A 12,698-nucleotide genomic window follows, 5' to 3' on the forward strand; every position below is an offset into this window, starting at 1 on the left:
CCCGGCTCCTGTCGATGCTTTGAAGTGATTTTGCCTCTTTAAATTCAGAGGGAGCTTCCCCTTTCTCTTGACCTTGCTGCACTTCCCACCAGTCCACCCCAGGAGGGTTTTGTGGAGGTGAATGGAGCTCGAGATCCCTAGCCGTCCCTAGCTCAGGAAGATGTAGCCTCCCCCAGCCTGCGTATTGGTATCTGCACTCTGGCTGATTTCCCCCCTTCTCCATCCTTTTCCCACCCCCACCCCCTTTTCCTGCATTTACAGACAAGTGAACCGAAGAAAACGACTTCCGATCCTGCATTGCTGCCGCTCCCTTTTGGGATTTGATTTGCATCATCTCAGGAGCCCGTAAAACAAAACACAACAAGAAGCCACCATCCAACCAGCACTCCCCCCCCCCCCCCATACATACACACATACAGACACATACAGACAGACACACACAGACACACGCCCAGATACACACCCACACCCTAGCACTGACACTGACACTGTCAGGCGCACACAGCCCCACACCCCCACACCATGTTGTTGTGCGGAAGGACTTCCACTCCCTGCCTGTGTCGTTGATGTCAGTCCCCAGGACAGCCTCCCCGCGCTGCGGCTCCCCTGGCTGATGCTGATGCTGATGCGGCTCCGGCTCCGGGCTCAACCCTAGGAAACAGAAGCCGCTGCTCCGCCCCGGCCCCCACCACCCCCAACATCTGCATGTTCCCGCCGCGCTGGCCGCTAGCTGCCTCCCCAGCCGGCAGCCTTCCTACGGACTGAGGCTCGGCGGAGCGCTGGATTCTGCCGGGAGACCCATCGGCCCTCCGAAGAGGAAATTTCGGGGATTTTAATTTGAGTGGTCCGATTTTTTTTTTTTTTTGGGTGGATCTATCCATTCGGGAGCTAATTCAAGAAGGAAACATGACGTCTCCAGCTAAATTCAAAAAGGATAAGGAGATCATAGCAGAATACGATACTCAGGTCAAAGGTAGGCAATTTCTAAAATAACTGCACTTATAGACAAATCTTTGCCTCCGCGGTTGTCTGTATCCACACACATATACCCCAATTTAAATATACTCTATTGTGGCTCTCTGGGAAGGTTTCGTTTCCTTCCATGGAGCAGGTGGGGGAGTTTTTATTCAGAGGAGAGGACTGTGGGGGTGAGGGGCCTCGGAGGGTGGGCACCCACTTTGGCTGGCAGGGCTAGGGACCACAAGCTCTAATGGAGATTTCCCAGAGGGGCCCCCTTACCTTGACTAGCTAGCATGGGGGGAAGGGGACGCTGTGTTTGGAAGAATAAAAGAGGCAATCTCCTTCTGGGTTTGGGTCTTTTGGATGATTGAAATCTGACAGGTGTTCGAAAATGCATTTCACAGGCCGAAGATTAACCGAGCCTGGGAAAGACAACCCAGAGGTGTTCTATTTGGAAAGCTTCTGCAGTGGCTGGGTTTCTAAGGGTGGTTTTTCCCCCCCTCTACTGCAGCTATTCTAAAGCAAGTGTAAGAGTTGCTGTGGCATCAGAGACTGTCCAGGAACATCTTCTGCAGCTAGACATCCCTGCCTGGCCCCAGATAGCCCAGCTACATCTAGGATCAGCCAGCTATGTTGAGGGAGGAAATCAAGGAAGCCACCTTCATCCTCTCCCCTTCCTTCGACCCTGAATTTGCTGATGGTGGCATGGCTTTAAAATTGGGTTGTGCATCCCCCAGGGTTGTGGTGGTTCTGGAAAAGGGAAAGGAGGATAGATTTGTTTAACCCTTTGTGCTTCTTTTTTATTTTAAAGCCCTGATTTATTCCCTGCAAAATAGGAAGGAATATGTGGACTTGTAGAGAGGCCAAGTGGCCAGTTCTCCCCAGTCCACTGATACACTTGACTAGTGAATCCCATTCCTGTAGCTTATTCCCAGATTCCTTACTGCCCTTCATTCCTGGATTCCTGCCTGTTAATGAGGAACACACAACCTACATTTGTGTGGCCACTCAACCTGTCTGACTAATCAGTCACTGGAGATAGCCATGTGGCTCCCGTCTAGTGAGACATCAGCTGGGGGATGGGAAATAGGCCTTGAATGTTATAACACATGGCTGGAAATCTAGGTTTTCCTTTGTTTCAGGGTAGAGGGAAGTGTCCCCTCCTCCTCTCCCTGGATCTATGTTGGGAAACCTTTTTTTCCACAGTGAGGACTTAGGGAGAGCTGAGTAACCCTTCCTTCCTCCAGCCAGTGCTTGAGAGGGTTTGAAATGAGAAGCCAGTCGATCCCTTCTACCAGAGAGGACAATCTGCAGTTCCCCCTCATGCCGGGATCTCTTTCTCTCCTCTGCTCGCCTCTAGAGCGAGCTCTGAAAGGTCTCTCAACCATTGACTGAAAGCCCCAGTAGGTTGACTGCAGGGATAGGGAGCTAAGCTAAGCCCTGGATCTGGGGGAGCCGGCTTGGGAGGGGTGTGGCTGTGAGTTACCATTGAGTGAGGTCCTGGCCTCTTATCCTAGTTGAAAAGCCCTGACTCTTTGCAAACAATAAGCCACTGGCCTTTGTGTCCTGTCCAGATGGGCCGCATTCCGCTCATTGGAATCCCCCCTCCAGTTTGAACCCAGGTCTAGCACCCACCCTCCTTCACATCCTGTTCGGAATTGTTGCTGTAGAGTTAATAACTTCCACTTTTCCAGGTTCTCTGCAGAAGCGCTCCATTTGACTAAGGGTGCAAAGTGATTTTACACAAGTATTTTTAGGGAAGCTTTAGGCCTGAAAGGTGCTAATAGAACCATCTTAGCTACTGATCCAGTTGGTTAAGGAATTCTGGAAATTCTCCTGTGTGTTTCAGAGAATTAAACACTGGCATATTTACAAACACTGCTCCCAGAGATGATGTAATGCGCTTGGATCTTTGAGGTTTTAGATTTAACCTTGTCACAGACAGAAGAGTTTTCCTACCCTCCAGTCTTTTCCCTTGGACATTGTATAGAATCAGAGAATCCAAGGACTGGAAGAAATAAGCCAGGCTAAACCCCTCATTTTGCAGAAGAGGAGACTGGCCCAGAGATTAAGGGATTTACTCAAGGTCACACAGCTAAGGGGGAGAATGCCTACTAGAACTCAGGTCTTCTGCCTCTTAGCATAGTGCTTTTTTCACCATAAAACACTACCTTGAGTCTGCTAAGTACTGGCAATACAATTTTTTTTTTTTAATGACAGTTTCTGTCTTCAAGGATTTTACAATTGAACAGTTAGTCTATATTCTGCTTGGTCTTGCTTCAGAATGAATTTCAAATCCTAGATTCTAGATGGACGTTTGGGGGCTACTCCTTTCTTTTTGGGTTTTTCACCCTTCCTTCCCTGGGTTTTATAGCCATGAGGGGAGGAGGTATAGCACTTTTGAGGCCCATCAGTCCCTTTGTGGTTTTGCTGGGGTCTGCCCTCTAGGACAGCCCAACTTCTTGTCTCCTTCCTAAAGTCAAGAGTCATTTCTTGGCTTGTGGGGATTTGGATTCCTTTAGTAAAATTCAGGCTTTTGGTGTCTGGTCAAATTCCATAGCCATGCCTCTGGGGCTCCCTGGTTTCTTGGGTGTTAGTCCCTTTGCAGGGATTTGAGCTGAGAGACTGTGAGGTGTAGGTAATATCACCAAGGATGGAAGATAATATTTGGGTGAGTTAATAGAACTTCATATAGTCTAGGGCATTGTCATGTCTTTAAACAGAGTCCTTTCCCCCCTCTCCTTTTTCATACACTTATAGAGTTTTTATAGTCTCCCAGAAAATCTTGTGATTGACATTTAATGCAAATATTCCTGGAGGAATAGTCAGAAACAGAGTTGTACTGTGTGCCTGGAAGTAAAAATCTCTTTTCTTGAGAACATTGTGGGTCTTGTGTGTGTGTGTGTGTGTTTTTTTTTTTTTTTTGCTATAGGAGAACAGTGTGTGTGCTTCACAGAGCTGAGGAGTGAAATTCTGCGGATTTCCATCTGGAGCATTTTGATAGAATAAGCTCAGCCCTTTTGCCTGGAACAGTTTAACTCTTTCAGATCCCTTTTTTACAGGCAAGGGATGGAGTTGAGGGCTCAGTCATGCTCTGTTTGGGTTTTCAAATTGTTGATCGATGATATTTGAGTAAGTTAATTCCCCAAGGAGACTCCACTGCTTCTTGCCCATGCCAACAGAGGTCTTTGCTGAAGATCCTTTTTTCCCAGCCCCCACTCCTCGGGGAGCTTTAAACATAATCAGTTTGTGTAATAAAGCAGCAGTAAAACATCTTGCCTGGAAGAGCTGAGTGGATGTTGTTGGGGCTATATTTTCCCCCCACAATGATTGAAGGACTGGTCATCTTTTTACTAGGGAAGAGAGAGCCTCACAGCAGGCAGGCAGACGCACTCCTCTTGGATGAAAATTAAGCACTTAGCACAATTCAGATGCTAGGCACCTTACTGGAGAGACATGCCTGCAGAGTGTGTGTGTGTGTGTGTGTGTGTGTGTGTGTGTGTGTGTGTGTGTGTGTGTGTGTAAGTGTAAGTGTAATTTGATCACCTTACTGGAGAAATATGGATGCATGGGGTGTGGGGTGCTAATTTGGGAGGAAGGAGAGGCAGTGACTGGAAATGGTGCAAGGCCCTTAACCTTTCTAAGTTAGGGCGTTCTTCCAGGGAATGGGAACAGAAACTTGTTTTGGGGAAGCCCATTCAGTAGTCAGAGGCCCCTCCTCATCATGCTTAGCTACTTCACTGGAAGCTTCCTGGTTTAAAATGGCTTGAGCTGACACTGGTCAAATCATTCACTTTTGTTCCTCCAGAGAATATGATTTCTTTCCAGCTTTTGTCTGCTTTCATTCTAAGCTGACTAGGCCCTGGTGGTAGTTGAGGGATAAAGACTACTGATTTTCTGTTCAGGAGGTCTTGGGTTCAAACTCCTTTACAACCTTTGTGACCTTGAACAAATGACTACTTCTCCAGTCCTTGATTTTTTTCATCTGTAAATTGAGGGGAGTGCAGTAAATAATCTCTAAGCGTCTGTCCAGCTTCAAATATTCCATTGTATTGCTTTTACCCTGTTTTGCAAGTATCAAGTGCCCTTCCCTGACTTACATATGAATGATGCTGGCTGTTTCCTCCTCCCTTTCCCCTAAGCTTCCTTCCTAGGAAATTCCATTCTATTCCATTCTTCCAGCATTTTAAGGTAAATTCACTACTTACTGTATACTTCAGTCTCTTGGGAGTTTTATTGGGGAAGTATTAGTATTATGCCATTCTTAAGGGGAAAAGACCATCAATATGTTCTACTAGTATAAAGTAGTAGATCCAGAATTATTTTTGGTAGAATATAGCAAATTTCCTTGATTTAAAAGAAAAAAAACAACAATGCTTGATTTAAAAGAAAAAAATCAACAATGGTTCAGATTGTCCAGGCTGGCTCCTGGACCACTTGGTTAACCCAAATGAAAAAAGGCTAACAATCTCTTAGAGCTGTTGGGTTAATGATTGTGTCTCCACTATTGCTGTTTATTTATAGACGAGGGGAAAGCTGTTCATAGGTTTGGACCTAGAAGGGACCTTAGAGATCATTCAATACTCTTATTTTACAGATGAGGAAACTGAGGCCCAGAGAGGAAATAAAAACTACAGAGCTAATAAGTGGCAATATTATGGCAATAAGATGGATTTAAATCCATCTCCTTTTATTCCTAATCCAGCACTCTTTCCAAAATACCAAGCTGTTTGCCACGTGAAGAATGTCTAGAAGTATTAGAAATTATGAGTATTTATTGTGTTAACCCTCAATCTATTGGATTTCTTCTCTAGTATCTGAACTGTGACCTGAGTTGTTTGTGTTTTGTGGAGGGGAGAGTTATAGATCTAATTTGCCTTTCCTTTTAACTGGTTTCCTTCCCCCATATCGCTTTAGCCTGGCAAAGGTCTTCCATACTGTGGCTTCAGTATATCTTTCCAATCTCAGCGTTGATTTCTTCTCTTTTTGAACTCTATACTTAGATCATTTCCCAGAACACATCCTTCTTCCTTTGCTCATTCAGTCTTCTTACCTATAGTGCCTGCCGGCAAAGCCTTTGCCAGGTGGCATTTTACTTACCAAAGCCCATATATCCCCCAATCCCTTTTCTACAGTATTTTGCTTGATCAACTACCCTAACCACAAGTGATAATCTCCAGGCCCTACCCCTGTGGGGTTATGGTTTATGCCATACCTGTGGCACTGACCACATACTTTTCTCTTTGGGGCTGGGGCTGGGTCTTCATTGGCTTAGGGAACTACACCAGAGGAAACTCCTTGTGCACATCTGCACCTCCTCTTCTGTTCTTTGAGAACTGCCTGGGGGCACTGCCTGGGTTTCATAGCTAATGTTTCCAAGGCAAGCCTTTTTTGCATACTCTTAATATTAAAGAGATTTACTACATTTTAATTCTCTTTATTTAGAGTGTAAATGAGGGCTAGGACCAAGATTGGTCCAACTCTGACTCTCTAGCACCTTAGGCTAAAGCTGGGCTAGATCAATGTTGATGAATGAATCTGTGCTAAGGTTGGATGTGTCTGTCTGTGCTGTGAATTGGGATGAAATCCCAGAGAGGGCCCCTCATGGATGGTAGACTTAAAAATCTCTCCTTGCTTTTATCAGAAGTTGGGAGCATTGATTTGCAGGCTCCTGAGGCAAGGTAGATCTAAACTTTAGAACTGATCATAGGCCCTGAGACACTCATCTGACTTTTGAAAGCAAGAAAAAAATATGAATTGTACCATTTCCAATAGCACTTTAAATGGCCAAAAACTTTCTGTAGATGAGGCAAAATGCAAAGCCTACATTTTGGTCTGCCCCTTTCAGTAGATTTTTCAAGTGAAATGGATCTGTTTAAGCCAGTTTTGATCAGGGATAAATGAGGGGTAGCCAGAAAAAAGAACTGTTGCTAATTCCCCCTCTGTAAGGCTGGGTAGCTGCTGCCTGATTGGGAGCAGCTCCAGCTTCCATGATGGGCATGTGAGAGGTGGAAAGTGACCAAGCTGAGAGTTTTCCCCTTTGGTTCTTCTAGTCACTTGCTCCTGCAGGGCCTCCACCTTGTCCTCAGGAATGGATGGCTCTGGACTTGAAACGTGCATGTCCTTAAGGAAGGAGAAACAGCTGGGCAGTGAGGCTCTTCCATCTTTGTGGTTATTTTAGGATGCCATCTGCCAGGAAAAAGGCCATCTTTTTTTCTTCCCCTCTCTTTGCCTAAAATTGTACTAAATGTTCAAAAAGTCCTGGAACATAGTTCATGTTGATGCATTGCAGACCTCAGATGGTTGGTTTAAAGTCATGGTATGATGGGTGGGGTCTGCTTTCCCTGGGGAGAAGATGCTCTTCTTGTCTGTGGTTAGCTGGCATGGCCCAGGTTACAGAAAAAGCCAAATCGAGAGAGAAAATAAAGAGCACGTGTGGTTTGGACATGACATACCAGGACAGGACCCAGGAGCCTTAGAAAATACATCCTGTTTACAAATGGTTGGCAACCATTTCTTCCAATAGTCAAGTGTGCAGGGATGGGCCCTGACCCATCTCTTGTGAGATGATTAAACTGTACTTTCTGGGACATATTGGAAGGTGCTCTCTCAGGCTACAGGACTAGCTTTTCAATACATTTCATAAAATCCAAATGGTACCCTGATTCTCAAAACATTTAGTGAATTTTTCCAAATGTCTAAGTCACCTCTAACTGATTCATCTGGGTCTATCATTTGATGATGATGATGTTGAGCTTGCCTCAAATTCAGAGCCTCTAAGAGCTGAAAAGGACTCGAGGAGTGCCCTTGTCCAAAGAGATTCCTTTGGAAACTGACCACCGGAGAGGTCAATTTCTAGTTCTGTGATCTTTCCACGAATCTCAATTCCTCTCCATTTGGAAGTCTTTATATTAATTGACTACCACCAGGGGTTCATGACAGGAGTTCCCAGTATATTTTGGGAAATGGAGTGACTCAAACTCTGAATAGCTGTGGAAGTATGCTTATAGGACCATCCGAGCAGAGTAGAGGTGGGTTCTCCCTGTGAATACTGGCCATCCACAGTGAGGGGACACCCACCAGGTTGGCAATGCACCTTGATCTCCTAGTGGGAACGCTGACCTGGTGTTATGGAGAACTGTCCACTCAGAAACCAGGATTAGTTATTTGACTGACCCCAAGGTGGAGTTATAACTGAGTCCCTGGGATGCTGGCAGGATGACCTTTGTTGCTGAGATTAGAATAATGATGTTAAACTTTAGCTTTCTAGTTAGTACAGTGAATTATGAGGTCAAAAAAAAATTTCTCAATACTCAAATGACTCTGTGATCTCATTAATGTGGTTGTTCTGTGCAAATGCAGTTTGTAACCCCTCAGTACCTGCCCATCTTGTGAAACTCTGCTCCATAAGTTAACCATGAAGGGTCCTCCCAATATGCTAGAGGCCTTTGTCTCTTGACCTTCTCTTAACTCTGGCTCTGTATAGATTATCCTTTGCTCCCAACATGTGACCAAGTCATCTTCTTTCTTGAGTGTACTCTGGGTTCTTCAGTGTTCCTTTATGTGTTGCAGCCTACTCATACTCACCCATTATGAGCCTTTCCACTGTCCTCTGAGTGAAAATAATCTCCTATTAATTGTTTGCTTGCTCTTGTCCTTTTGGATGGCTCACAGAAGGAAGAATGAGTACAGCTCATTGTATTGTAGCTGTTTTATGTTCAGGGCTTGAATTAAAATGGGAAAAAAAGGAAATGAGATTATAATTTTTTTTGAGAGGTAAAGAAATGGGATTTATATTTTTAGCCATTTCTAGTGGGGAATAGAGTTGTTGGAGCAATGGAGTTGGCACAAATTTTAACCTAAATCCCTCTAATCAGTCAATAAACATTTATTGTGTCAACTATGTGCCAGGCATTGTGTTAAGCATTAGAGACAGAAATGCAAAAGCCAGTTCCTGCCCTCAGGGAGCTCATAGTCAAATGGGGGAGACAAATAGACAAACAGCTAAGTACAAATAAGAGAATGACAGAATAAATTGAGGGAAGGCACTAGTCACTGTAGTGGGATTGAAGAGTTGACAGAGGAGGGAGATCTGGATGACTTCTTGTTTGATGGGAGATGTGGTTTGAGGTCCTCCTTAAAAGTGTAGTGATAGCATCTTGGCTTATAGTTCCTTTTCAATTACCAGGAAGGTCTACTAATATGATGACATAATTGTGGACAATTTTCAAAATACATTTTTAAAATATTTTTTATTTTTAGTATTTTCCCATAGTTACATGTTTCATCAACATACATTTTTCAGAATTATAAAATTCAAATTGTCTCTCTCCCTCTCTTCCCTCCCCCTTCTCAGAGATGATAAGCAATTTGATCTGGATTATACATATATTATCATGGAAAACATACTTCCATATTGGTCATTGTTGTAAAAGAATACTCATAAAGAACCAAGGCCCCAAAATAAGACTGTAAATAGACTGACTCCAGTTCTTTCTCTGGAGGTAGATAGCATGCATTGTCATAAGACTTGTCCCAAATCATTGGATTTCTGAGAGTAGCCAAATTTTCAGTTGATCATTGTACAATATTGCCGTTACTGCATACAATGTTCTCCTGGTTCTGCTTATTTTGCTGTGCATCAGTTCAAGCAGACTTTCCAGCTTTTTATGAAATCATCCTACTTATCATAGCAGGATGCTATTATTGCAGGATAGTATTCCATCACAGCCGAAATTTCCTCAATGGATGGACATCCCCTCAATTTCCTATATTTGCCACCACAAAAAGAGCTGCTATAAATATTTTTCTACATGTATGTTCTTTCTCCTATTTTACGATTTCTTTGGTATACAGACCCAGTAGTGGTATTATAGTATCACAGGGTAGGCACTTTGGAACATAAGTTCTAAACTGCCCTCCAGAATAGTTGGATCAGTTCACAACTCCAACAATAATGCATGAGTAAACATTATGTTATAACTTGTGAAGCCCTGCCTGTCTAGGAACTCTACTCTGAGTCTTCCTTTTCCAAGCTTTGTTAATAAAGAAGACACAATTATTTTCCCAAAATTGGGACTATTCCAGAAAATTCTGAAAGCCTGGTACAGAAGAAAGAGCTTTGGATTTAGAGTCTTGAATTTGAATCCAGATTCTTCTACTTAATGGTTGTGAAACTTTGGGCAAATTATGGAATTTCTGGGCCTCAGGCTCTTTATCTGTAAGATATCAGCATTGAACCAGATGACTTTTAGGATCCTTCTGCCCCTAAATCTATGATCCTATCATTTCCCTACCCTAAGTAGCTTCTTTTTGAATTGTGAGGACTTACCCTAATACCCACTAATTGTTGGATATTTGCTTTTATTTTCAAGGAATAAAAAGGTTAGGTAAAAGTCTTTGTTTTGCATCTAAATGAGTACCTTGAAATTATAGATCCAGTAATAATAACAACAGCAACAGTGGTAATAATAATAGCTAACATTTATATCGTGGCTTAAGGTTTGCAAATCACTTTGTAAATATTATTTCTCATTTTATCTTCATAACAACTCTGAGAGGTAGATGCTGTTATTATCTTCTCTCTCTTTTTTTTAAACCCTTGCCTTCCATCTTAGAATCAATACTGTATATTGGTTCTAAGGCAGAAGAGTGGTAAGGGCTAGGCAATGGGAGTCAAGTGACTTGCCTAGGGTCACACAGCTAGGAAGTGTCTGAGGCCAGACTGTCTGTAGGCCTGGCTCTCAATCTGCTGAGCTACCCAGCTGCCCCCGTTATCCTCATTTTTACAGATGAAGCAACTGAAGCATAAAGAGGTAAAGTTATTTGTCCATGGTCATATGACTAAGACATTTATGAGTCTGGATTTGAACTCAGATCTTCCTGACACCAGGTCCAGCTCTCTGTATTTACTCATTATATGTATGCCCGGACCACTGTGTGTGTGTGTCTATATGCTATCTTATTATACATGTTTTGCCAGTTGGGATGGTTTCGATTGCTTCTGACGCATGTTGACTTTGTGATCCTGATCGGGTTACTAAAGTTCCTTAATGCTCTTGCCAGTTTTCTAAGCCTAAAAAGTGCAGATCACCATTAGTAAATGATTTTCTCATTGGGAGTTCCCTCTACCCATTGCAGGTTCAGAGTTATATAGCAATATATAGTTTTAGAGAAAGACATTTCTTATCCCTTCTTGACCCCATTTGGGCTTTTCTCAACAAAGACACTGGAGTGGTTTGCCCTTTCCCTCTCCAGCTCATTTTACAGATCAGGAAACTGAGGCAAACAGAGTAAAGCGACTTGCCCCAACTACTATCTGAGGCTGGATTTGAACTCAGGTCATCTTGAGGCCAGATCTGATACTTTCTTCACAGAGCCACTTTAGCCTATCCTAGAGTTATATCCACATCTATCTATCTGGGGAAGTAGGTGGCTGTAGTATAGATAGAATACTATAGATAAATATACAGAATATATGCTGCAGATATAATAATATAGGTTGTATACTGTTGTGCATTCCCCACTACTATGTAGACTGTATAAACGCCTGCCTCTGTGCCTGCCTTCAGACGCACGTGCCCCCTGCACAGAGGGGTTCTGCGCCCGGCCAGAGGCCCAGCGGCGCTCCTGCTTGTGCTCCGTCTATCTCTGCATCTCCGCGTTTACTCTCTGATGCGCCATGATGTAAGTTATCCCAGCTTTGCCCTGTCAGCATTTGCTGTCGATTTTATCTGCTCCTTTGATTAATGAAGTTCCCCATCAGGCCGGTCTGAGGCTCTTCTCAGCATCCTCTCCTAGATGAAAGCTCGGGTGGCCGACCCCGCCAGCCCTCCGGCCTTTCCACAGGCCACAGAGTCTTCCATTGCCCTCTTGCCTTCCCCTTTGCCTACAGAATGCAGATCTGTCTCCCACACCATTCCAGCTCTCCTAAGCACGGGCCCTTCTGGGGGCCAAAGCGTGCTTGTCCAGTGTTTGTCTTCTGTCCCTCGGGCCCGGGACGCAGCGCTCCTCGGCCAAAAATGTTCGCTATTCTGCATTCAGAAGCAAAAGAGTTAATGATTGATGGAGCAGAAACAGAACCTTCATTTTTAAGCCCGGGATCCCAAACCGCCCTCCCCATAGCCTCCTCCAGCCACATTCCTGCAAACCTTAATGTAAAACGATCTCATGTTTGTGAGAGCCCCAGTTACTTGGGAGCGATCTTGTGTCCTAGAGGCACAGTGGGCATGACGTGAAAGCGGGGCTATGTGGCCTGCAGAGATGGCAGATAAGCCTGGCATGTGTCATGGGGGAAGAATTCGAGAAATTACTCGATAACATAAGGAGCAGAAAATCACTGTTTGTGCTTTCTTGGGCTCGAAAACTATTTGGAGTGGGAGTAGAGGAGTTGGCATTGTCTGCAGGGCATGGGAACCCCTTTCACATACCCACGTAAAATGTCTGAGGAGTCAGAGAATTCCCAAACTGGGATTAAGGGACTTTGGAGACAAACTTTTTCTTTTTCTTTTTTTTTGAAACCCTCACCTTCTGCCTTGGAATCAATACTGTGAATTGATTCCAAGACAAGAGGGTAAGGGCTAGGAATGGGGATTAAGTGACTTGTCTAGTCACCTAGCTAGGAAGTGTTTGAGGTCAGATTTGGACCCAGGACCTCCTTTCTCTAGGCCTGGCCATTGAGCCACCTACTCCTCCCCAAGACTATCTTTTTTTGCCCACTTTGATCTTATAGATCAAAA

At 44.1% G+C, this 12,698-nt stretch overlaps 1 protein-coding gene across 2 annotated transcripts in view; it reads left to right on the plus strand.

The window, feature by feature from the left end:
- Positions 1-446: 446 nt before the first annotated feature.
- The window catches only part of SRGAP2 (SLIT-ROBO Rho GTPase activating protein 2), a 232,911-nt gene continuing 220,659 nt past the window's right edge, over positions 447-12,698 (plus strand). For both annotated transcript variants that reach the window (XM_044671582.1, XM_044671583.1), the window contains exon 1: positions 447-973. In XM_044671582.1, the coding sequence (XP_044527517.1) occupies positions 907-973 (67 nt within the window). In that variant the 5' untranslated portion in view covers positions 447-906. The remainder of the gene's footprint in view (positions 974-12,698) is intronic.

Source organism: Gracilinanus agilis, chromosome 4 (assembly GCF_016433145.1).
Source record: "Gracilinanus agilis isolate LMUSP501 chromosome 4, AgileGrace, whole genome shotgun sequence".
Taxonomy (NCBI): domain Eukaryota; kingdom Metazoa; phylum Chordata; class Mammalia; order Didelphimorphia; family Didelphidae; genus Gracilinanus; species Gracilinanus agilis.